Source organism: Phacochoerus africanus, chromosome 8 (assembly GCF_016906955.1).
Source record: "Phacochoerus africanus isolate WHEZ1 chromosome 8, ROS_Pafr_v1, whole genome shotgun sequence".
NCBI lineage: Eukaryota > Metazoa > Chordata > Mammalia > Artiodactyla > Suidae > Phacochoerus > Phacochoerus africanus.
In genome coordinates, this window is record NC_062551.1 from 79210027 (window position 1) to 79233207 (window position 23181).

The following is a 23181-nucleotide window of genomic DNA, read 5'->3' on the forward strand; positions in this document are numbered from 1 at the left end:
ACCCTTACCAGCCAATCGTTTCCTGTAGGTCACTCCTACAGGTTTTATGTCTCTTACCATAAATGACAAAAGTCTAGAAGAGAATGTAGCGAATGTGATTGTCCTTTAAGAGCAAATGTAGGTGTCCCTGTAAGAAAAGATGGACTCTTGGTTTTGTCTCTGATGTGCTTGGAACACGGGTCGGGTCGTTAAAGGCTGAAGACTGATGTTCTAAAGCAGTGCTGCTCAAAGTGGGGTCCGTGAAGCCACTGCAGCAAGAGCAGCATCAACTGGGAGCTTGCGAGAAATGCAGTCAGAGTCGGTGGCGAAAGACAGAGATACCGGAATCTGTTTCAGCAAGCCCTCTGGGAGACTCTGATGCATGCTGCAGTTTGAGAACCACTATGCAGGAAGACTGAACTCGGGTGAGTTCTAGGCTTCAGACAGACTAAAAGTGGGAATTCACTTGAGAAATGAGAAGGAAGCACTTTGCAGCATGGGACTGATTTATGCCTGTACAACTGCGATGGTGAAGCTTTCTGAAGGAGGGACCACCTAGATTTTGCAGCCCCATGTCTAGCCCCCGGTAATAGGTGCTCAACAAATAATGAAGGAATCGATGAGTGAATAAGGGAATGAACAAATGAACTCTGGAGCTGTGGCTTTCATGTCTTTTTTTTTTTAATTTCTAGGATTGGAACATCAATTAACTCCTGACCACTGGGCAGCCCATCCCCTCCCACCACCTCCATCATACCTTTGGGCTCCAGAGAGAAAGCAGGTCTTGGAGTGCACCATGATTTCACTCTTCTTAGTGCTGGCCATTGGCTCCTGCCTTACCAACTCCTTGGTGCCAGGTAGGATTGGGGGCAAGGGTGGAGGGAGGGGGAGACCGGGGGCAAGTGAGATGGGAAGAGGGCCTAGAACTCTTCAAAGTATTTAAGAGCTGGAAAAAAATGTTCAGAGCAGGAAATCCCAGCTACTACATGTGCTAGTGTTGGAAAGACCCCTCTTTATATTATTCCTTAAATGGGATTTCTATTCTCTTATCTCTAAGAATCTGAGATAGAACTTACTCTATAAACCTTCCACGTTTTGCTGTGTCAAGTCTCCTGTTGGTTTGTCTGCTTAACTCTCCCTCATGATATTACATTTCCTTATATTTTGTAATTCTTGCTTGTGAGCTCATCTTCAATGGGACTTTTTTTGTTTGTTTTGTTTCCTGTTGGAGACTCCTCCGAAAAAGTGTTCGTACGGTGCAATATTGTGTTTGATTCTAATTCCGTAAGAGTATTTGTGTCAGTGTCTCAGTTGTTAGTTCTTATGCTATAAATTCAAATCTCATGACACTATAAATTCAAGCTCAGATTGGGAGTTGAGTTCAGATTTTTCATGGCTGGCTTTCTTCCTCTGTCCCTTCCAAAGCTCCCAGGCAAAACAGGCACCTGAAAACAGTTTCAACCTAGACTTGTATCTGCCCTGAACCCTCAAGGGCTCCTCCGCATTGGCTCCTGTTTACCTTCCTGGTTTTGAATTCTCTTTAATTTCTGCCTCCTGGGATTTCCCTGCCCCTGTTTCTTCCTTTTTCAAGCTCTGTACTGTTCTTTTTTTTTTAAATTGAAGTACAATTGATAGACAATATTGTATTCGTTTCATATAGTATAGGTATATAGTAATGTGATTTAGCTTTATGTTTGTAAATGTGTGTATATGCACACATACATATTCAGTTGTGTCCATAAGTCCTTGCTTCCTCAGCACTCACGACCCACCTGGGTGAAGTGGAAAAGATGGATGAAATGTGAAAAGAGGAAAAATCAACCAAAGGAAAAATCTTCAAATATTCAGCTCTTCAAAAATCTGTTTTTTCTTTTTGGCTGCACCTGTGGCGTATGAAAGTTCCCAATCCGGGGATGGAATCTGAGCTGCCACTGCAACCTACACGGCAGCTATGGCAGCACTAGATCCTTAAGCCGCTGCACCACAGTGAGATCAATTTTTTTATATCTGTTTCATCTTATCCATTCTGGCGGGTGTACAGTGGTGTTGCATCATGGTCTTTTTTTAAAAAAAAAATAGATATAACTTATAGTGAAGTGTACAATCTTAAAATGTATAGCTTGATAATTTTTTATATATTTTTTATACCCATGTCACTGTCACCTGGATCAAGAACATTTCTAGGAGTTCCCGTCGTGGCGCAGTGGTTAACGAATCCGACTAGGAACCATGAGGTTGCGGGTTCGGTCCCTGCCCTTGCTCAGTGGGTTAACGATCCGGCGTTGCCATGAGCTGCGATGTAGGTTGCAGACGCGGCTCGGATCCTGCGTTGCTGTGGCTCTAGCGTAGGCCAGTGGCTACAGCTCCGATTCAACCCCTAGCATGGGAACCTCCATATGCCGCGTGAGCGGCCCAAGAAATAGCAACAACAACACAAAAGACAAAAGACAAAAAAAAAACAAAAGAACATTTCTAGTGGTGAGATGCCAAGGGCTTTCCTGTGCCCCTCCCAACCAACTCCTCCCCCACCAGCCAAAGGAAGTGACTAGGCTTTCTCTGCCACCTTAGACGAGTTTTTCTTGTTTTGAGCTTCATGTAAGTGGAATCACGCAGTACGTGCTGACAAGCGCCCGTCACACGGCTTTCATTACAGCGTGAGCATTTCTGAGTGTCATTTAATGGTGTCTGAAATCAATGGCCTCCTGATACTCAGTTGTCCAAAGCCACTATTGCTTAGGCCAGTCCTCTGACAGCGGAGTTGGTTTGACACCCACTCAACCCTCCTCGGACCCTGGGATGGTGCTGGTGCGAAAGACAAAGGCTCTGCCCTGACCAGTCTCCCTGTTGGTCAGGGAGCAGGCACAGCAGGGAACTGGCTAACAGGTGACAGAGTTCACCTGCAGAAGGAGCAACGCGAACAGGGAGGCTGAGGGCAGTTCTGTCTCCCAGTCGGTCAGGGAGCAGGCACAGCAGGGAACTGGCTAACAAGTGACAGAGCTCACCTGCAGAAGGAGAAACGTGAACAGGGAGGCGGAAAGGCAGCCCTGCCCTGGAGGGTGTGCCAGGTGCTGTGGGGCAGGGCAGGATGGGTAGAAGTTCATCACCACCCAGATGGCACCCAAATGACCAAAGAAGCTCCTTGACCAAAACCTCAGCACTGGTGTGTGGGAGGAAGTGGGAAAGGAGATTGGAACCTGGCCAGAGCTAGTGGGATCCCTGAGCAAAACCACTGGCCCAGGTGGAGTTCCCACTGTGACACGGTGGGTGAAGAATCTGACTGCAGCGGTTCGGGTCACTGTGGCAGCAGGGGTTCGAACCCCAGCCTGGCACAGTGGGTGAAAGGATCTGTGTTGCCGCAGCTGCAGCATGGGTTACAGCTGTGGCTTGGATTCAGTTCCTGGCGCAGGAACTTCCACATATGGGTGCAGCCATTAAAAATTTTTTTTAATTAAAAAAAACCCCACTGGCCCAGGGCACTTGCCCAGACTTCACTGCACCTAATCCTGAAACTGCCTTTGAGTAGCTGTGTCCTCCCATTTTCCTGAGACAGAAACTTGCATGGTAGGAATTTGCCTAAAGGTGCCCAGCTGGATGGAAGGGCCAAGGCTCTCCAGGCTCCAGCTGCAGCTCCCCGCCGTGAGGTCTCAATTTGGGGAGCTGGCAGACACCTTCAGAGAAGAGAGGTGGCACTGGTGGCTAAGGCATGGGGTGGGGTGGGGCCTCTTGGGGGCCAAGTGGGGCGTCGATGGACCCCAGGACTGAGGCGGATTCCTGCCTCCTTCCTTTTCCTTCTTGTCCTGCTGCCTGCCCATAGCGGGAGCACAGCCACAGAGATGTGTGGGTTTCCTGTGCTCCTGCGGCTCACATCTTGGGACCTTCAGTTTCCTCATTCTGTAATGTGGGGGACATCATTGTGGCCACCCTGGAAGGCTGTGGAGAAGTGCAGGCGCTGCCGCCGTGTGTGAAGCTCTTGGCACAGCCCTGGATACCGGGCCGGTGTGACAAGGAGAGCCCTGCGCTTCGCCCACGCACCCTGGGCCTGAGCCTTCCGCAGTGATCGTGTCACATGTAACGTGTAACATGGCCTTGGAAGATCCTCCCACCTCTCCTGGCCTCCGCCTTCCATCCATGCATACCACTGAAAGAGAGAATCCCTGGGGCGCATCCCTCTCCAGGCTCCTGTATTCTCATGGGCAGAGTTGATGGGCCTGAGTATAGAGCAGAGCCCAACCGACAGTGCGAGGGACCTTGACCCCCGTGGATCTGGATCCTGGAACCAGGGGTTCCGGGTCTGGTGTGGAATTGGTGGAGGTGGGGGGCATGGCTCCTCTCCTGTGGGTCAGGTGTGTCCCTTGCCTTATCTTATCCCATCCTGGTAAGGACCCTGAGAGGAAGGTACAGCCGCATGGGACGGAGGCGAGACGGAGGCCCAGGGAGCTCTCTTGTCCACACTGCTGCTCCTTGGCACAGCTGTGGTTCTTGGAGGTCTGTCAGGCACTATAGTGTTCTTTCCACAGGAGAATTGACTCCTGGACCCCTGGACATGAGAGAGAGAGAGAGAGAGAGAGAGAGAGAGAGAGAGAGAGAGAGAGAGAGAGAGGGAGAGAAAGTAAAGAAGAGGGCATTCTTGGCTCCCAATTTTTCTCAAGATTAGAGACACAGAAAATCTTTTTCGCTCACTTATCCTAACGGGAGTGAGAGTGTGTGTGGCTACTTTAAGTTTGATGCGTTGAGCAAAAGGCACGTCCTGCTTTCCAGCACTGCTAAAGAGCTGTTGCTGTCAGGTTCCTGCTGCGCCTACTTTAATGAATAAGCCAAGCGGAGTTTATAATTGATGGCTGGCTGCATCTGGGGGCTCCTGCAGTTGGAAGTAGTTTGTTCCCTTGAATAGGTTAAACATTACCCCCCTAATTGTGCCAGCACCATTCATTTGCTGCCTTAGCACAATGTGTCTCTGCTGGGTGGAAGGAACAAGCGTGGGCTCTGGACTGAAGCCCGGCTCTGCCAGCGTTGGCTAGGGCTGTGTGGCCTTAGGCAAATCGCTTGGTGTCTCTGAGCCTTGGTTTCTCCCATCTCAGATGTGCGGGGAAAACCCAGGGTCCACAGGCTTGTTTGCAGGATTGGACGGGCATAGGTCTGCCCAGCCTCACCATGCTGGCCTGAGATGGGCAACTGTTGCTTCCTCCGCCAAGTCCAGGCAGCTCTGCCCTGGCGAATGAGAAGCTGGTGTCTGCATGACAGGGGCTGGGCAGTTGCCCCACCCCCCACCCCCCACCAAATAACTCTGCCTCTCTGTCTGTACAGAGAAAGAGAAAGACCCCAAGTACTGGAGAGACCAAGCTCAGCAGACCCTAAAAAATGCTCTGAGGCTTCAGACTCTCAACACCAACGTGGCTAAGAATGTCATCATGTTCCTGGGAGACGGTGAGGCCTGGGGGCCCAAGGGAGGGCCTGGATGGGGGCCCTGGGAGCTCAGTGGAGATGAGGGGGCTGTGTTGAAGAGGTTGGGAGTCCAGGCTGTGGCGCCTGGGGATCTGGGGAGAGAAGGGGGAGGGGGGCCACCTAGTCATGCCCCAGCACCAAACCAGAGGGCTCTGGGGGCCCGAGAGGGTTGATTGAAGGGGCAGGGAGCCCGAAAATCTGAGCCCCCCCCACCCCCACTGCAGGGATGGGCGTCTCCACGGTGACAGCCGCCCGCATCCTCAAGGGTCAGCTCCACCACAAACCCGGGGAGGAGACCAGGCTGGAGATGGACAAGTTTCCCTATGTGGCCCTGTCCAAGGTGAGCTCCAGCCCTGAGCCTCCCACCTCTCAGGAAGAAAGGGCAGATTTAAAAATCTTTGGAGGGAGTTCCTGTCGTGGTTCAGCAGATATGAATCCATCTAGTGTCCATGAGGATGCAGGTTCTATTCCTGGCCTCACTTCTTGGGTGGAGGATCCGGCATTGCCATGAGCTGTGGTGTAGGTCACAGACACGGCTCAGATCCCACGTTGCTGTGGCTGTGACGTAGGCCAGCAGGTATCGCTCCAATTTGACCCCTAGCCTGGGAACTTCCATATGCCACAAGTGTGGCCCTAAAAAAAAAAAAAAAAAAACTTTGGTGTTCCCACTGTGGTGTAACAGGATTGGCGTCATCTTGGGAGCGCTGGGATGCAGGTTTGATCCCTGGCCCAGCACAGTGGGTTAAGGATCCGATGGTTGCCACAGCTGTAGCTTTGGTTGCAACTGCGGCTTGGATCTGAACCCTGGCCCAGGAACTCCACATGCCTCGGGGCAGCCAAAAAAAAAAAAATTCTATCGAAGCATAACAGAGAAAAGTGTACACATGTACGGTGTGGATTTTCACAAACATTGCACCGGTCTTTACGACCAGCATGCAGGTCGAGAACCTGAACACGACAGCAGCCAGGGATCCCCTGAACCCCCTCAGTCCTCGTCCTCTCCTCATCCACCCTGACTTTTAACACCATAGACTAGCTCTTCCTGCTTTTTTACTTGCTCTGCTTGATGTAAACAGAATTGTGCAATGTGCGCCCTTTGCTTGGGGTTCTCTGACATCCATTCTCTCCCAAGGTGGCTCACATGGGACGTGGGAACTTGGTTACTGGGATAACGAAGCTCCTCTAGACACCCTGGACCAGGCTGGTTCCCTGGGCTCGGTTCCGGGAGAAGAGCAGGGACTGTGAGGTTTCTGGGCCTTCAAGGAGCCCTCCGGCTGCGGGGGCAGGGAGGCAGGCAGATAGCTTCAGGGTCTCTATCAGAGGTCTGAAGACCCCGCCTCCACACCCCCCCTTGCCCAGCCCCCCCTCACTCCTTCAAAACCCCCCTCCCTCTCCTTTTTCCAGGACTCACCCACGCCCCGCTCTTGCTGGCTGCTGCAGCCCCAACCCCCACTCCTCTCCATATATATTCCCTCCCCTTCCTGCCATCCTGGCCACCAGGGCCCAGGGTGTGGGCAGGCAGCAGGCAGCTAGGCGATCCTGCGGCTCTGAGGGGACCTTCGTGGGTAGCAGAGGGATCTCTGTCTCCCTCCCGCCCAGGCCCCAGTGTGGGGGGTGGGCAGGGCAGCAGGGTGGGCCAAGGCCAGACCATCTCTGGACCCATCTTTCCCACCCGCAGACATACAACACCAACGCTCAGGTCCCTGACAGCGCGGGCACCGCCACTGCCTACCTGTGCGGGGTGAAGGCCAATGAGGGCACCGTGGGGGTGAGCGCAGCCACCCAGCGCACCCAGTGCAACACCACTCAGGGCAACGAGGTCACATCCATCCTGCGCTGGGCCAAGGACGCAGGTGAGTGGGCGAGTGGCGGGGAACACGGCCCGGCTCTGTGACCCATCTGGGCCTCCACCGTTGTAACTGTGCAATGGGCAGAGGGTAGAAAAAGATGCCCTCCGGGGCTCCTCCAGCCCTGATGTTCTGGGATTCGGTGGAACATTCACGGACTCCGTTCCATGACAGCGAAGACTGGTGGTCAAGGGGACTACCCCAATGTGGGGTCTGCTCCCAACTCATTTCCCTGAGTGTGTTCATTGGACCATAAAAATGGACATGGGAACAGCCCCCTCGTAGGTTTGGTGTGAGGAGGGTCAGGGACCTGCCCAGCACTGGTCCCGTGGGAGTCCAGTAAAAGTCTCTTCCTTCCTCCTGGGAATTGAGAGGCCCTGGTCCACGCTCCACCTGAGAGCCCTTAGTGGGGGCTGCGGAGTTCTCACAGGGCAGCGGGACCAGGGGGGTGGGGGGTGGCTTCCTGTAGGAGTTGGGTGCTACGGGGTCCTTGATGGAGGAGAGGACTCCAGCCCAGGTGCTCACAGCTCAGGCCCCCCCAGGAGGGGAGAGGCTCACGGAGGCAGAGTATCTGAGCTGCCGGGACACTTGGAAGTCACCGTGCCCATCTTCAGTACTGATGGAGACTGCGGCCCAGGCAGACAGCCACAGTGACCGTCTTTAGCTAGGAGAGGGAGGGGGATGCATGGACACCCCCATCTCCCCTCAAAGCTGACCCCTCCTCTCCCGCCCCCCAGGGAAATCTGTGGGCATCGTGACCACCACGCGAGTGAACCACGCCACCCCCAGCGCTGCCTATGCCCACTCTGCCGACCGGGACTGGTACTCAGACAACGAGATGCCCCCGGAGGCCCTGATCCAGGGCTGCAAAGACATCGCCTACCAGCTCATGCATAACATCAGGGACATCGAGGTAAGTGCGGGGCGCAGCCAGAGCAGGGCCTTGCGAGACAGGGCTCCTGCAGGGCCTCAGGCCTCAGGCCTAGGCTGGCCCGGGGAAAGCAGCTTGGCCTGGCTCCCCACACACCTGGGAGGGTTCCCAGCCCATTAGGGGATTTGTGGTTGGGGCAGAGAGGCCCTGTGGGATTTCTCCGCGGTGGGGCTGAGGGGCGAACCCTGAGGTGGCTGCCACCACACCCCAAGAACCAGGCGCCCAGGGATTATTCTGTAAATTGGAAACTGGCGCTGCACTGGAGCGTGGGGGTGACAGGGCCATCTGAGGGGAGAACCTGCCCTGGACGATCCCACATGCACAGACAGGCACGCGTCCCGTGCCCTCAGCCAGCGTGCCCAGAGAAAAGGTGGCGTGGGCCGTGGTTAGCACAAGCTCTTTAGTTATTTATTTATTTTTCTCTTGGAGTTACGTTCATTCACCCTTTGAATAAATAAATAATATACACACATTGTGTGCCCACCTGCTGCATTTGCCACTATGAAAGATTCAGGAGGTGGGAGTTCCCACTGTGGCTTGGCAGGTTAAGAACCTGACTAGTATAAGTGAGGATGTGGGGACCCTTGCCCTCACTCATTGGGTTAAGGACCTGGTGTTGCCACAAGCTGTGGCGTAGGCCGGCACCTGCAGCTCCGATTCGACCCCTAGCCCAGGAACTTCCATATGCTGCAGGTGAGGCTTTATTTATTTATTTTTTTGTCTTTTTTTTTTTTTTGAGGGCTGCACCCATGGCATATGGAGGTTCCCAGACTAGGGGTCAAATCAGAGCTGCAGCTGCCAGCCTATGCCACAGCTACAGCAACGCCAGATCCGAGCTGCCTCTTCGACCTATACCACAGCTCACGGCAGTGCTGGATCCTTAGACCCACTGAGTGAGGCCAGGGATTGAACCCGTAACCTCAGGGTTCCTAGTCAGATTTGTTTCCGCTGCACCACGAAAGGAACTCTGGGTGTGGCTTTAAAAAGGAAAAAAAAAAGTTTACTTTAAAACTTGGGTTCAAATCCTTGCCCTGCTCTTTGCTAGCTGTGTGATCTGGGGTCAGTTACTTGACCTCTCTGAGCCTTCCCTCCTACAATCCTTTTGGTTGTGTGTTTTGTCTTTTGTCCTTTTAGGGCCGCGCCCAAGGCATATGGAGGTTCCCAGGCTAGGGGTCTAATCGGAGTTGTTGCCGCTGGCCTACACCACAGCTCACGGCAATGCTGGATCCTTAACCCACTGAGCGAGGCCAGGGATGGAACCCACAACCTCATGGTTCCTCGTCGGATTCGTTTCTGCTGCACCATGACGGGAACTCCTACAATCCTTTTGTGAAGTGCACCTATCGTGTAAGCCCGTTGAAAGATCTAAGTAAAACAATCCCTGTAGCAATTCGCACTGAGCCCAATGCCTAGTGAGTGCTGAGAAGCTGGCAGCATTTATGCCCAAGCAGCCACATGTCTGTGCCCTGAAACACTCCCCTTGACACAGGAGCAGGCTTAGCACGTGTGCACCCCGGCATCAGCCACCTGGTGTTCAGATGGGTCCCTACTCCCTGTTCTTAAATGAGAACCTCTGGCTTATTCTCTTTTCAGTATCTTGTTACCCACGGCCAGGGGCTGGTGAGGGGGCGAGGGGCCCCTGAGCTTAGAATGGGGGTTCAGTCCTTCCTCCCTTCCTTCCTTCCCTGCTTTCTTTCTTCCTTTTTTTTTTTTTTTTTTTTAAAGCTGTTCCTGTGGCAGATGGAAGTTCCTGGGCTAGAGGTTGAATCAGAGCCACATCTGTGACCTATACCACAGCCACAGCAATGCTGGATCCTTAACCCACTAAGTGAGACCAGGGATTGAACCTGCATCCTTGCAGAGACAATGTCGTGTCCTTAACCCGCTGGGCCACCACAGGAGCTCCAGCCATCCTCCCAAGTTGTAAATGCCACCTAGCCCCCCTCCCAATGCTGACTTCTCTTTTCTGAGCGGGGGATTGAGTTGCTTCTCTCTCAGGACAAACAGTCCTGTTAACCCTCCTGGCGAGTGAATATCTGAGGCAAAGCCGAGTTCTTTTTCTTTCTTTTTGGGGCTGCACTTGCGACATGTGGAGGTTCCCAGGCTAGGGGTCTAATCGGAGCTGTAGCTGCTGGCCTACACCACAGTCACAGCAACGCAGGATCTGAGCTGGGTTTTCGACCTACACCACAGCTCACAGCAATGCCAGATCCTTAACCCACTGAGCAAAACCAGGGATTGAACCTGCATCCTCATGGATGCTAGTTGGATTCGTTAACCACTGAGCCACGATGGAAACTCCACAAAGCCAAGCTCTGACTTTGCCTCTTTCTTTTTTTGGGGGGAGGGGGTCTTTTTGCCTTTTCTTGGGCCGCTCCTGTGGCATCTGGAGGTTTCCAGGCTAGGGGTCAAATTGGAGCTGTAGCCACCGGCCTATACCAGAGCCACAGCAATGTGGGATCCGAGCCGCATCTGCAACCTACACCACAGCTCACGGCAACGCCAGATCCTTAACCCACTGAGCAAGGCCAGGAATCAAACCTGCAACCTCATTGTTCCTAGTCGGATTCGTTAACCACTGAGCCAGGACGGGAACTCCCACTGACTTTGCCTCTTTCTGACTTGTGTCCCGGGACAAGGCGCTTCCCTTTCCCAAGCCTCAGTGTCCCCACCTGTGCAACAAGGACAGAGGCCCCACCTGCCCCCTCCCAGGGTCTCTGGAGGCCGAGGTGAGGTCATGGATGTGAGAACATTTGTTGTACATGCATAGGGTGTAATTACGCGGCTTCTCTTGAGAGACATTTGGCAGCAACAGCCTGAGAAGGGGACAGGAGCTTAAGGGAAGCTTTTCTGGCAGGGGTGGGGGTGGATTGTGGTGGGGGGCAGTCCGCAGAGGCCACTTGGGATGAGCTAGGGCGTGAGCGAGGAGGTGGGGCCGCTGTGGGGACCTGGCCTCCTCCCCTTCCTCTCTCAGCCTCCTCATCCTTCTCTCCCGTGTCTGCCCCTGCATCACACCACCCCAAAGCCCCCCAGCCCCCAGGCTGTCCATGAAACAAAAATCCTGGTGTCCGCCCTGAAAATAAATATCTTTTGCTAAAAAAAAAGAGAAAAGAAAAGAAAAATGAAAGACACAAACCCAAACCCCAAAGCCAAACAGCAAGTCTGTTATTTGGGAGTTTAATGAGTGTGTGAAGTCCCTACTGGGGCTGGAAATGATGAGGCTCCAGGCAAGAAGATTGGGGGCTTCATTTTCCATTCTGCAAATGCCAAGGGGTCAGGTTCTGTGGGAACAGTTTAGGGGGGTGTAGGGGGCCAGTGACCCGGGGTCCCCTTCTTCATCTCCCCGCCCGCCCCGCCCCTGGAGCTCCTGCTGGAGCTGGTGGTAAGGGACTTGCCTCCGTGGAGCTGCTTTGATCTTCTTGATTGCCACCCCTTGTGGCCGTGAGAATCCCTTCCATGGGAGGCCGCCCCACCCCCAGGTACCAGGACAGCATTTCCCCCTGGGGCAATCCTGTGGCGGGGACAGTCCTGTGGGTGGGTGTTATTTCCATTTCAATGATGAGGAAACTGAGGCTCAGAGAGATTACATGACAGTCCCTTGGTCAAGACACGCTAGAGTGAGCATTCAAACCCAAGTCACAGCCCTTTCCGGGTTCCCATGATCCAGGCTGGTCCTGGGGCCAGCCTGTACCCCCCGCCTGTCCCAGCTGTCCCACTGGCCTGGACTCTTGCCTCCTCCTCCACCCGGTGGAACCTGGGTTCTGAGCAGGGAGATGGAATGGAAGGTCGAGAAGGGTGCCCATGAAATGCCAGTCCCAGAACAGTGGATCTGAGGCCAGCCAGCACTAGGCTCCCAAGGTGTCGGCCAGGGGCAGCGGCCTGGGCTGACGCCCACGGTGACAGGAGGACACTGGTGTGGTGGTCACCGCGGGCGGCGGCTGTTATGCTCTTGGCCCCCGTTTTAAAAATAGTCAGGACTTCAAACATGGACTCCCAGGGAAAACAAACAGTCCCGCGTCCGTCTGCCCGCACGGGTCAGCGCAGTAGGTAAAATTAGCCTGGCGGTGACTACACAGACGTGGGCGCTGGCCCGCTGTTTGCCAGGCTCCCAGCTGGGCTGCCCCAAGACCTCCCTGGCTGAGGCCTCTCTCTCTGTCTCACCCCGTGGGGAGAGGAGGCTCTCGGAGTCCCCATCCTCGGCTCCGTGGATGCAGCAGGGCCCTGCTGCCAGGGTTGGAGGAGCCTCGGGTTTGAATCTTGGCTCTGCCCCTGTGAGGCCTCGGGAGAAAGAAATCCCACTTCTGCACTCATTTCTTTCTTTCTTCTTTTTTTGCTTTTCAGGGCTGCACCCATGGCATATGGAAGTTCACAGGGTAGGGGTCAAATCGGAGCTGTAGCTGCTGGCCTACACACAGCCACAGCAACGCCAGATCTGAGCTGTGTCTGCGACCTACACCCCAGCTCACGGCAACACCGGATCCTTAACCCACTGAGCAAGGCCAGAGATCGAACCCACATCCTCATGGATGCTAATCGGGTTTGTTACCGCTTAGCCACAATGGGAACTCCCACCTGTTTCTTTATTCGGAAAACAGGTTGACACGGGTTCCCTTGCCACCTTGGTATGACATTGAAAAAGGCTAAGTCCATAGTCCTGACACACAGTGCTCTGTAAATAGTATTCTCACACAAACTGGTTCTGTGTCAGGCTTCTAGAGAGCCCGGTAAGGGAGGTTATCAGTAGCTCCAGTATTTCACCAAGAAGCCCTAAACCACAGTCCCCATAGACTCATGATTTCACCCCCGGAGCTGGAGAAGCGGGGGCCCAGGGGCAGCAGCGTGGACTGGAACCAAGACTCACCGCGTGGGAGAAGCATCCGCTCCACCCACCGGGCCTCCAGGCGGGGCCCCTGGACTTCTGGATGTCGTGGAGCACTGAGGTACTGATGGCTGTGTCCCCTTTAGGTGATCATGGGGGGCGGCCGGAAGTACATGTTCCCCAAGAATAGAACCGATGTGGAGTATGAGATGGATGAGAAGGCCAGGGGCACGAGGCTGGACGGCCTGAACCTCATTGACATATGGAAGAGCTTCAAGCCAAGACACAAGGTAGCCTGTCGGAGGTCGGATGGCTTCAGGGGCAGCCTGTGATGGGGTGGGGCTAGGGGAGCCCTCTCTGAATCGGTTCTCATTTCGGCAGAATGGGGTCATAATTCTCACCCCAGAGGGCTCAAAGGGCCCTGATAGATGAGCGGCACATAGTAGGTCCTCCCTTTAGGTAGTGGCCAAAGAAAAACCTGCATGCATATCCAGTCCACCTGAGCCCCTACTGTGTGCAGGGTCCCTGGCTAGGCACGAGGGCCGAAGGATGAATCAGATGCTCAAGGACACGTGGAACGCTGTGTGCTTGGGTGGCGAGAAGCCCGGGACCTACGGGAACCCACGGGGGACAGACCGCAAGGGAGGGGCTGAGAGGCCCTGACCAGGAGTCGGGAGGCGGTATTGGGAGACTCTGCAGGCAGAGGTGGCAGGGAGAGGGGTGCGCGGGCCAGGGCATGAGGGGGAGCCCCTCCATAGCGAGGTGGTTTGGGCTGGGGCTGGGCACGTGCTGGGAGAGGGAGGCCGGCACGTGGGAAGACCTGGGCACTGGCTCCCTGGAGCAGCTCTGGCCCTTAAACTCCATCCGCCGGCCGCTCAGCCCAGGACAGCTGGGGTCTGGAAGTGGCTGTGGTCAGGGCTGAAGACAGTGGGGAGCAGCTGGCAGCCACTTTGATGTCACTCTGGGGTTGGGTTTCTGAGGGTTCCAGGACCAGCCCTGGGGAGGCCTTGTGGGATGGAGCTGGGCCAGGAGGGAGGTGGGGGTGGGGGTGGGGACTGGCCCCCCCAGGGCGGGTGGGGGTGGGACTGAGCTGCTGTGAACCTTTCCCATTCCTTCTGAGTCAGCTCCGCCTGGGCCAGAGCCCCAAGCCAGAGAAACACTGCCCCTTCCAGCCTCAGTTTCTCTCCCTGTAGCTTGAGGCCAGAGCTTAGTTCTTCTCACCCAGGCAGGGGGCATACACTGGAGCTCAGTCTAGATGCCAAGAGGGCGAGAGGGAGCCCACATCACTGCACCGGACAGGTGTCATAGATAAGCCACCCCTTCGCAAGCAAATCGAGACTTACTGTGGGTTCTCCATTCGGTCTCAGTTTTACCCCTGAACCTGTGTGTCTGTGTCCTCATCTGTAAAATGACGATAATAGTACCTACCTCGTGTGGGTGATGTGACAGTCCAATGAGTTAATAAAGGAGCCATCTCAGTGAAGCAGGGGGCCGCAGGGGAACCCCACTTTCTTAGCCTTCCCACCCTTTTTCCCATAGCAGCCCAAGGTTCGAAAACCTCTGATCCCCATGCCATGGCCCAGAGAAGGCAAGGGACTCTCCTGAGGACACACAGCTGATTCCTAATAGTTCAGGACCCTCGGCCAGGCTTGAATGTGCCATCTCCAGGCAAGCCGGCCGGCCCCTTCTTGTGGCCTCTGTGCCCTGAGGAAGCAGAACTTCCTTTATCAACCCCCGCCCCCAGTGGGGGTCCCCAGGGCAAAGCTAGGGCTTTCCATCCCCCCTGGTTCTCTACAGCTCTCAGAATACATACCCCCTACCTCTCAGCAGGTACTCAAGGCCCCTTGTGACCTGCGCCCCCCCCCCCGCCCCCCGCGACTCTACTCCCTGACCCCAGGCTGATCAATTCCTACTCCTCCAGGGTCCTGTTAGGACATTACCTCCACCGGGAAGCCCTGACTGATCCTGCCTCTAGGCTCAAAGCGCCCCTGGTCTCAGAATTCTCATCTCCCTGCATTAAAATTGCTTGTTTGTTTGCTTTTTCTTTTCTTTTGGCTTTTTTAGGGTTGCACCTGCAACATATGGAGGTTCCCAGACTAGCGGTCCAGTCAGAGCTACAGCTGCCGGCCTACACCACAGCCACGGCAACACCAGATCCGAGCCGTGTCTGTGATCTACACCGCAGCTCACCACAGTGCCGGATCCTTAACATACTGAGCGAGGCCAGGGATTGAACCTGTGTTCTCATGGATACTAGTCAGATTTGTTTCTGCTGAGCCACGGCGGGAACTCCTGTTTGCCATTTCGGGAAGGCTGGGATGGTAGGTCCCCAGTGAGGGATTGTTAAATGACTGAAAGAAACAAATGCACTCCCTAGACCCTGACTCGGGGCCAGTCCTTATGACTCCCCCAGTCCGGGCATGGCTGACACCAGCCCTTCCTCCTAGCACTCTCACTATATCTGGAACCGCACTGAACTCCTGGCTCTCGACCCCCACACCGTGGACTACCTCTTGGGTAAGTGGAAGAGGTGGCATGGAGGACATCTGGCTGGGGACCCTGGGGCCAGGTCGGTGTGAGCCAGCATCCAGGGACAGGTCCCAGGATGCCCCCTACCTAGGGATTTTTGTCCTCAGGCTCTAGGCCCTGGGAGGGGTGAGGGAGGGGTTCTGGTTCATAGAATTAGACCTGAAACCTGCTGGCTGTGCAGGCTGAATAGCCCCATTGAGCCCAAAGAGAAGCTAAGCTCAGAGAAGGTATGCCACCTCTGGGACGCCACTCAGCCAAGTTAGAGTTATGGCCAGGGTGAGTCTGAACCTTGGCTGGGAGCTGGGACTTAAACAGACCCTAGGCTGCAGAGCAGGGGGACTTAGAGACAGCCCTGCTGTGTTGCCAGGGCCAAAGCCAGCTCTGTTGTCTCTGCTGGTCTTGAGTAGGGGTCGCCCCCTCCTCCCCAGGGAGTAGGCAGCAGGTGCAGGGCCCGGGGCGGCTCCGGGTGAGATGGACTGAGACCCTAAGTACCACCATGCACACATGTGGGTCCTCTTTCCCTCCTGGCTGCCGGGCCAAGCAAGTAGTGGCAGAACCTCCTGCAAAGCTTTCCCAAGGAACACAGCCCCCGGCGCCTGGGTGTGTCACTCGGAGCTGGGCAACCGGAGGTTCCCCTAGATACACACACCCAGCTCTGCTGGCCCAGGTCACACAGCACACACCCCCAGACTTCACTGGCTGTGGGGCGCTATGCCTGTACCCATGGAGCATGGAAGTTCCACTCATGAACCTTAGAGCCGGAGTGCTGGGTTCAAATCCAGCTCCTACCACGCATGAGCTGGGTAACCTTGGCAAGAGATTTCTCCTCTCTGTGCCTCAGTTTTCTATAAAGTAAGACTAATGAATCACCTAGAAAATGGGAATAATGATAAGGCTCACCTCAGGGTTGTCATGTGGATTAAATGAGATTATAAATTATCTGTTGTTGCGTAAAAGCGACCCCCAAACTTGTTTTAAAACCAGGGTAAACAGGTAGGATTTCTCTGTTTCTTTGGGTCAGGAATCTGGGAGTAGTTTAGCCGGGTCTCTCCTGAGGTTGCCATCATCTGAAGGCTTGACGGGGGCTGGGACTGCCGAGATGGCTCACTGGTATGGCTAAGAAATTGGTGTAGGTTGTTGGCAGGAGGCCTCGGTTCCATAGAGCTGCTTGAGCGTCCCTACAGCATGGTGGCTGGCGCCCCCCCAGGCATGTAAAACTATGCAAGCAGAAGCCACAGTGTCGTATGCCCCGGGCTGCAAGTCCCACACCATCATTTTACCGTGTGCTGCTGAAACACACAGGGAAGCCCTAGTCTCTGAGGGCGGGGCACACAGGGACATGAATTCCAGGAGGCAGGGATTTGGGGGCGCCCTCTTGGAGGCTGGCATCTAAGTACTTCCAAAGCACGTAGAAGGAGCGGCTCTGGGAGGCGCAGGTGAGCACACTGTTCCTCGGAGCTCTTATGTGGCTGCGCGCACTCATGGAAGTTTGCAAGGTATTCTGGGAAGACACCCAGGGCTGGAAAGGCCAACCCAGCACACGCGGAATCTCGTGACATAGGCAAGGAGTGGATCACGCCTTGTTTTACAAGGGAAAGACTTGAGTTCCGTGAACAGAACAGTGACCCCCCATCTTCTGTTTCACTGCACAGGGCCCTGTCCCCTTCAAACCTGACCTGTAAGGGACATGTAAATACATGCCCAGGTTGCCCTGTTGAGTCCTCTGCCGTGTCCAGAACCCTTTGGGCTGGAAGGAGACTGATGGATTCTGATCCCAGATCGCCCACTTAGCAGCTGAAAATAGCAAGATACTGACCACCTGAGCCTCAGTCTCCTCCTCTGTGAAATGGGCACCGTGGAGCCCTCAGCAAGGCCTGGCTAAGCAGATGAAGGGAGGCAGGGCTCCCAAAGCACCCGGCACAATTCAGGCCCACAAGAGCCACCCAGATAAGCCTCCTTCTCCCCCCCAAGTGGCGTGTGGGGAGCCGGTGCTCCCCGAGGCACTCACATCCTGCTGGGTCCTCCTCAGGTCTCTTTGAGCCGGGGGACATGCAGTATGAGCTCAACCGGAACAACGTGACGGACCCCTCGCTCTCCGAGATGGTGGAGATGGCCATCAGGATCCTGATCAAGAACCCCAAAGGCTTCTTCTTGCTGGTGGAAGGTAGGTCCCCGGGCTGGCTGCAGGGCTGAGCCCCACCAGCTTCCAGGTGGGTTCGGGAGCGGGCAGTCCAGCTCTCAGCGAGAACTGTCCAGCTTGGGGACAAGCAGGAAATTTCCCAGGGTGAGGACGGATTGTCGACTGGGTGAGAAAGGGGCGATCGATGCTCAAGCCCCCAGCCCAACAAACTCTTCTCCTTTGGGCACGGAGGGGGCACATCAGGCTTCCTAGTCCAGGAAGGCTTCCCGAGAGAGGAGGCGGGTTTCTTCCTTGCGGGGGTCCCTCCCCAAGGCGTGGCTCTGGAGGAGTGTGCAGCCCCCTCAACGTCACCACTCCCCAAAGATGAATCGGCAGCCCCGGTAGACATATACACTTTGAGCAGCTGCCTGGCTGGGCCCCAGGACGCAGGCCCAGGGTCCTCCACAACTGCCCATCAGTCTGTGGGAGCCCTTGCAGCTGGACTGCAGACACCTGCTGTTAGCCAGCCCCGCGTGGGGCCAAGGTCAGGCTCATGTCCTATCCCTGAGAGGAGGAGGCCCAGGCAGGCCCTCGGTTATTCTGGGGTCCCCCGAGCTGAGAGGCCCCGAGACTTCAGGAGGCAGGAATGCTGTATGCTGGCGTTCATGAGGTCCCAGTGCTGCTGCGAGGCCCTGCGGTTATTGTCCCGATGCTGCCACCCACTGCCTGTGTGGCCCCACATAGCCCCCTTCTCCAAGAAGGGTTATTAGCTTACACTGCCTTCAGAGACATGGTGTACTTAGACCAGGGCCCAGCGGAAAATAAATCCTCAAAGCTTCTATTATTGTCGTTATTAGGATTACATAATAGCTAAGTCAATAACAATAGGAAGAGAGAGGAAATGATAAAGTTTCTGGAATCTTCCAAAGTTCTAACAAGCACTGTCTTCCATGTTCTACATGTACACACACACACATGGACGTATTTGCACACATCCTCACCACACACACACATGCTTAGGCCCCTCCACCCTCCAGAGGCCAGCAGCCACCAGCCCAGCTCAGCTGCTTTCCTGCCAAACCCCGGGGTTCCCACTCAGGCATGGCGGTCTCGGCCTGGCCCTGAATGGGGCTCTGACACCAAGGCACCAGCCAGGAACCAGCGGTTGTGATCCTGGGCTCCCCCGAGTGCGGTCCTCTTTGTGAGCAGGGCCAGGACGGGACCCGCCAGACCAGCTGCTGCCAGAGCCACAACAAAGGAGGGACCCAGCCTGCCAGCCGGCCAGGCCAAAGTGGGGAGGCTCAGGCTCCCGGGAAGAGGGGGCAGCCAGGCGCCCAAGCTCAGGCCCCTCGGAGCTGGGAGTATCCACCCAGGCATCATCTTCCTGGTAGAGATGAGTAGGCGTTCGCTCAGGTCACACAGCAACCACTGGGACCTTTCAGCCAGGCTGAATGCTGGGCCTCCTGTGCTCACCGGGGGGAGGCGACATGGGGTGCAGGCTTCCACAGGCCTTTATGGAAGCCTGCCCAGGACACTGCCCAGGCACCGAGGGCTTTTCACCTTTTGGAATGTACTTGACGCTTGGATGTGTTTGAAGTGAAAGTGGAAAAATAGGGCTTTAGAGTGAGTCACACCTGAATTCAAATCCCAGCCAATCTCACCTTGGACATACCACTTCCTCACTCTCGGCCTCAGTTGCTCCATCTGTAAATGGGGCTGATTGTATCCATCTCTGCCCACAGTTGTCGTGAGGGGAAATGAGACATCAGCTTGACAGGCCTGGCACCTCATGGGCATTCAGGCTTGTTGTGTCCCTTTGCTACCTCTCCAAGGTCCTCAGAGGCTCTGAGCAACTGAACAGGCAGTGCCAGGAGCAGTGTGGGGCAGTGGGTCTGCTTTAAACCTTGGTTTTGCACTCTCCGCGCGTGGGCCTGTGGTCCAGCAACTTACGCTCTGAGCTGCTGTGATGGTCAGATGGTGTCCAGTGCCCGGTGGTGCCTGGCCCATGGGAGTTCCCCTCAAAGAGATTAACCCCGTGGTCGTGGGATGGGGCTCGGGGGTCAGATCTCCTGCCTCCCCCTCACCAGAGGCCTTTGCCCTTGCTGTTCCAAGGGGGCAGGATTGACCATGGGCACCATGAGGGCAAAGCCAAGCAGGCGCTGCACGAGGCGGTGGAGATGGACCGGGCAATTGAGCAGGCGGGCTCCATGACCTCTGTGGAAGACACACTGACCGTCGTCACTGCTGACCACTCCCACGTCTTTACCTTTGGCGGGTACACCCCCCGTGGCAACTCTATCTTTGGTAAGTGGGCTTCCACGGAGGTGGGCATTGGGTGCTCCCAGGGTCTGCCATCTAGGAGCAGGAGTCGGGTGGCAGTGCTAGCAAGTCCAGGGCCTGGCGCATGCGGGACTCCAGATGGGGTAGAGAGAAGAAATGCCCGACAGGAGGGGGAATACGGAGGCGGGGAGTAGAGTGAGTGAGGCCTGGGTGAGTGGATGAGCGGCTGCCTGGATGCTGGATGGGGAAAAGGATGAGAGGGAGGATGGATGAAGGACAGGGCAGAGAGAGGAAGGATGGATGGATGATGGATGGATGGATGGGCGGATGGACGGACGGACGGACGGACAGATCCAATAGATGGGAGGGGTGGGGCACAGTGAAAACTGAGGGATGGTTGGGTGGAAATAAATTGGGTGTAGAAGGTGGCTTCATTGAAAGGGGGCTCGAATCACCAAGCTGGGACCTGGGGACGACTCCTGGTGCTCCAGTGTGACCCCTGGACCAATGCCTCCCTGTGTAGGTCTGGCCCCCATGGTGAGCGACACGGACAAGAAACCCTTCACTGCCATCCTGTACGGCAACGGCCCTGGCTACAAGGTGGTGGGTGGTGAGAGAGAGAACGTCTCCATGGTGGACTATGGTGAGACTGCAAGGCCCAGGGCTGGGAGGGGACCAGGTACCCCTCAGGGACGGGCTTGGATACAGTGTAGTCCTGTGGTTAATGCTCGGGGGTGGGAGGAGGGGGTATGTGTATCAGAATAGCCAGGACTTAAGTCAGAATCATCTCAATTTGAATCCTCTCCTAAAATCTAGCAGCTCTGTGACCTTGAGCACATAACGTCACCTTCCTCAGCTTCAGTTTCCTCCATAAAAGTGTTCCACCTTCCATGGTTGTCTGAAGGACTAAATGGGCCTGATGAGCTCAGTGCAGGTGCTTGCTGTGTTACACTGTCTGTTTTACCGGGTGTGTAATATTCCAGTACATGAGCTTCCCAGTTTGCTCATCCAATTCCATATTGTTGAATGTTTGTTCACGATGTCCCCAGCAGCCCCTGGGGACCTCATGGCACAGCCAATGATAAGAGGCTCTCGTGGGTTGACGCTTCCCTCTGGGGGGGTTGAGAGAGCAGACGTCTGTGTCAGAACAGAAGCAGGCTTGAATCTTGTGACCTGGTGCAAAATGATTTCTTCTATAACATGGGGGCATTCAGGCAAGCTACAGAGCTACAAGCTGCTGCATGATGCCAGCCCCTGGTAGGCTCTCAGCAAGTGTTTCTTCTGGCCCACAGCGCACGACAACTACCAGGCACAGTCTGCCGTGCCCCTGCGCCACGAGACCCACGGCGGGGAAGACGTAGCCATCTTTGCCAGGGGCCCCATGGCACACCTGCTGCACGGCGTCCACGAACAGAACTACATCCCCCACGTGATGGCTTACGCAGCCTGCATTGGTGCCAACCGCGACCACTGTGCCTCAGCCAGCTCGTCAGGCAGCCCCTCCCCAGGCCCCCTGCTGCTCCTGCTGGCCTTGCTCCCCCTAGGCATCTTGTTCTGAGGGCCTAGGGCCCGGGCACCCGCCAACCCATGACAGGTGGCCAGCCTCCCCCTCCCAGCGCTGCCCACTGCCTGGCAGCCCACACCTCAAGGGGCAGGAGGCAGAGGCCTCCACAGCCTCTGCAGCTGCCAGAAAGGGGACCCAGGAAACCAAAGTCTGCCTGCTGCCAGCCTTGCTCCCCTCTGGAATCCTCCACTGGGGCCGAACCCATTCCTGGCCTCTAGCCTCTGCCCCCACCCGCTGCCCCTTCGACCACAGGGTAGGTTTCTCACGGGCAGGCAGAGAGCGTAGACTGCAGACATTCTCAAAGCATCTTATTTTTCTAGCAAACATATTTCTCCAGACCCAGAAGCCCTGGAGCTTCTATAGAACATTCCGGATCTCTCACTCCCCTCTCCTTCTCTCTGGGACCCACCAGGCCCCACCATGCTTGTGTCCCTGTCCCCAAGCTCAGTCCTAACTGCAGGGGAGACCAAGTCCTTCTCAGGATGGAGGTTTGCTCCCTCACTCCTTCCAAGGCCGCCTGGGGCTCCCAGGAAGTCAGCTCCTGGGACTGGCCGTCCAAGCCCAGGGTGGCCCGGGCTGGGAAGAGCAGCCTGGCAAAGCAGACGCGTCCCAGCTCTGAACACACATGCCAGCTCTCCTCTGAAGCGACTCTCCTGTTTGGAACAGCCAAAAAATTTTCTCTTTTTGGTGTTGGTTAAAAAGGAACACAAAACATTTAAATAAAACTTTCCAAATATTTCTGAGGACAGGACTGAATCTTTGTGGTCAGTGTGGAGGAGACTGAAATAAGCTCCTTTCTCTGGGAAGAACTGGACTCAGGGCCTGGGAGCGCAGGTGGGGTTGGCTGGGGAAGCAAGGGGTGTCTCCTGCTGACCTGGGGGCTTCGGCGCTCGTTACCTGGGTGACTTTGGATCAAATGCTTTAAATCTCTTCCTCTCCATTTTCTTATCTAGAAAAGGAGAGACAGCGCACTGTGGGGTTGCTGCAAGGATTAAAGACAAGTGCCTCTGGGACACCCTTGCTGCGCGGTGCCCACAGACAGAACTGCCTACCCTGGTCCATGGTAGCTGCTCCTTCCTCCTTTCATTCAACCCGCATTGAGTGTGAGCCAGGCACTGTGCGAGGCCCTAAGTTGTTTTTTGGCTGTGTTCAAAGCAGGTGGAAATTCCCGAGCCAAGGATCAAGCCCACTCCACAGCAGCAACCCAAGCCTCTGCAGTGACTCCACAGCAGCAACCCAAGCCTCTGCAGTGACAGCGCTGGATTCTTAACTTGCTGAGCCACTTGGGAAATCCAGTTCTAATTTTTCTTTTTTTTTCTTTTTTTAGGGCCACACCTACAGCACATGGAAGGTCCCAGGCTAGGGGTCTCATGGAGCTACAGCTGCCAGCCTACACCACAGCTACAGCAATGTGGAATCCCTGACCCACTGAGTGAGGCCAGGGATCAAACCCACATCCTCATGGATACTAGTTGGATTCATTTCCACTGCACCACAATGGAGACTCCCTGTCCTAAGACTTTAGTGTTGAATAGCTCCTTGCCGTCGCAGAGCTTCAGCCAAGAGGCTTATTGTGATTGTTCCTGATTATCAAGCCTGGTGCATAGGTTTATACCTGATAATTAGAGGTAAACAGACTTCCCCAAGTTTGTACCTCTTGCCTCATCGGAG

The 23181-nt window shown here is 55.4% G+C and overlaps 1 protein-coding gene across 2 annotated transcripts in view; it reads left to right on the plus strand.

Annotated features, from left to right (window-relative positions):
• Nucleotides 1-22253, plus strand: part of ALPL (alkaline phosphatase, biomineralization associated) — a 60494-nt gene extending 38241 nt beyond the window's left edge. For both annotated transcript variants that reach the window (XM_047792315.1, XM_047792314.1), the window contains exons 2-12: nt 672-836; nt 5284-5403; nt 5646-5761; nt 7100-7274; nt 8006-8181; nt 13165-13308; nt 15466-15535; nt 17577-17711; nt 19779-19970; nt 20470-20589; nt 21239-22253. In XM_047792315.1, coding sequence (XP_047648271.1) covers nt 776-836; nt 5284-5403; nt 5646-5761; nt 7100-7274; nt 8006-8181; nt 13165-13308; nt 15466-15535; nt 17577-17711; nt 19779-19970; nt 20470-20589; nt 21239-21504 — 1575 coding nt within the window. In that variant the 5' untranslated portion in view covers nt 672-775 and the 3' untranslated portion in view covers nt 21505-22253. The remainder of the gene's footprint in view (nt 1-671; nt 837-5283; nt 5404-5645; nt 5762-7099; nt 7275-8005; nt 8182-13164; nt 13309-15465; nt 15536-17576; nt 17712-19778; nt 19971-20469; nt 20590-21238) is intronic.
• The last annotated feature ends 928 nt before the right edge of the window (nt 22254-23181 follow it).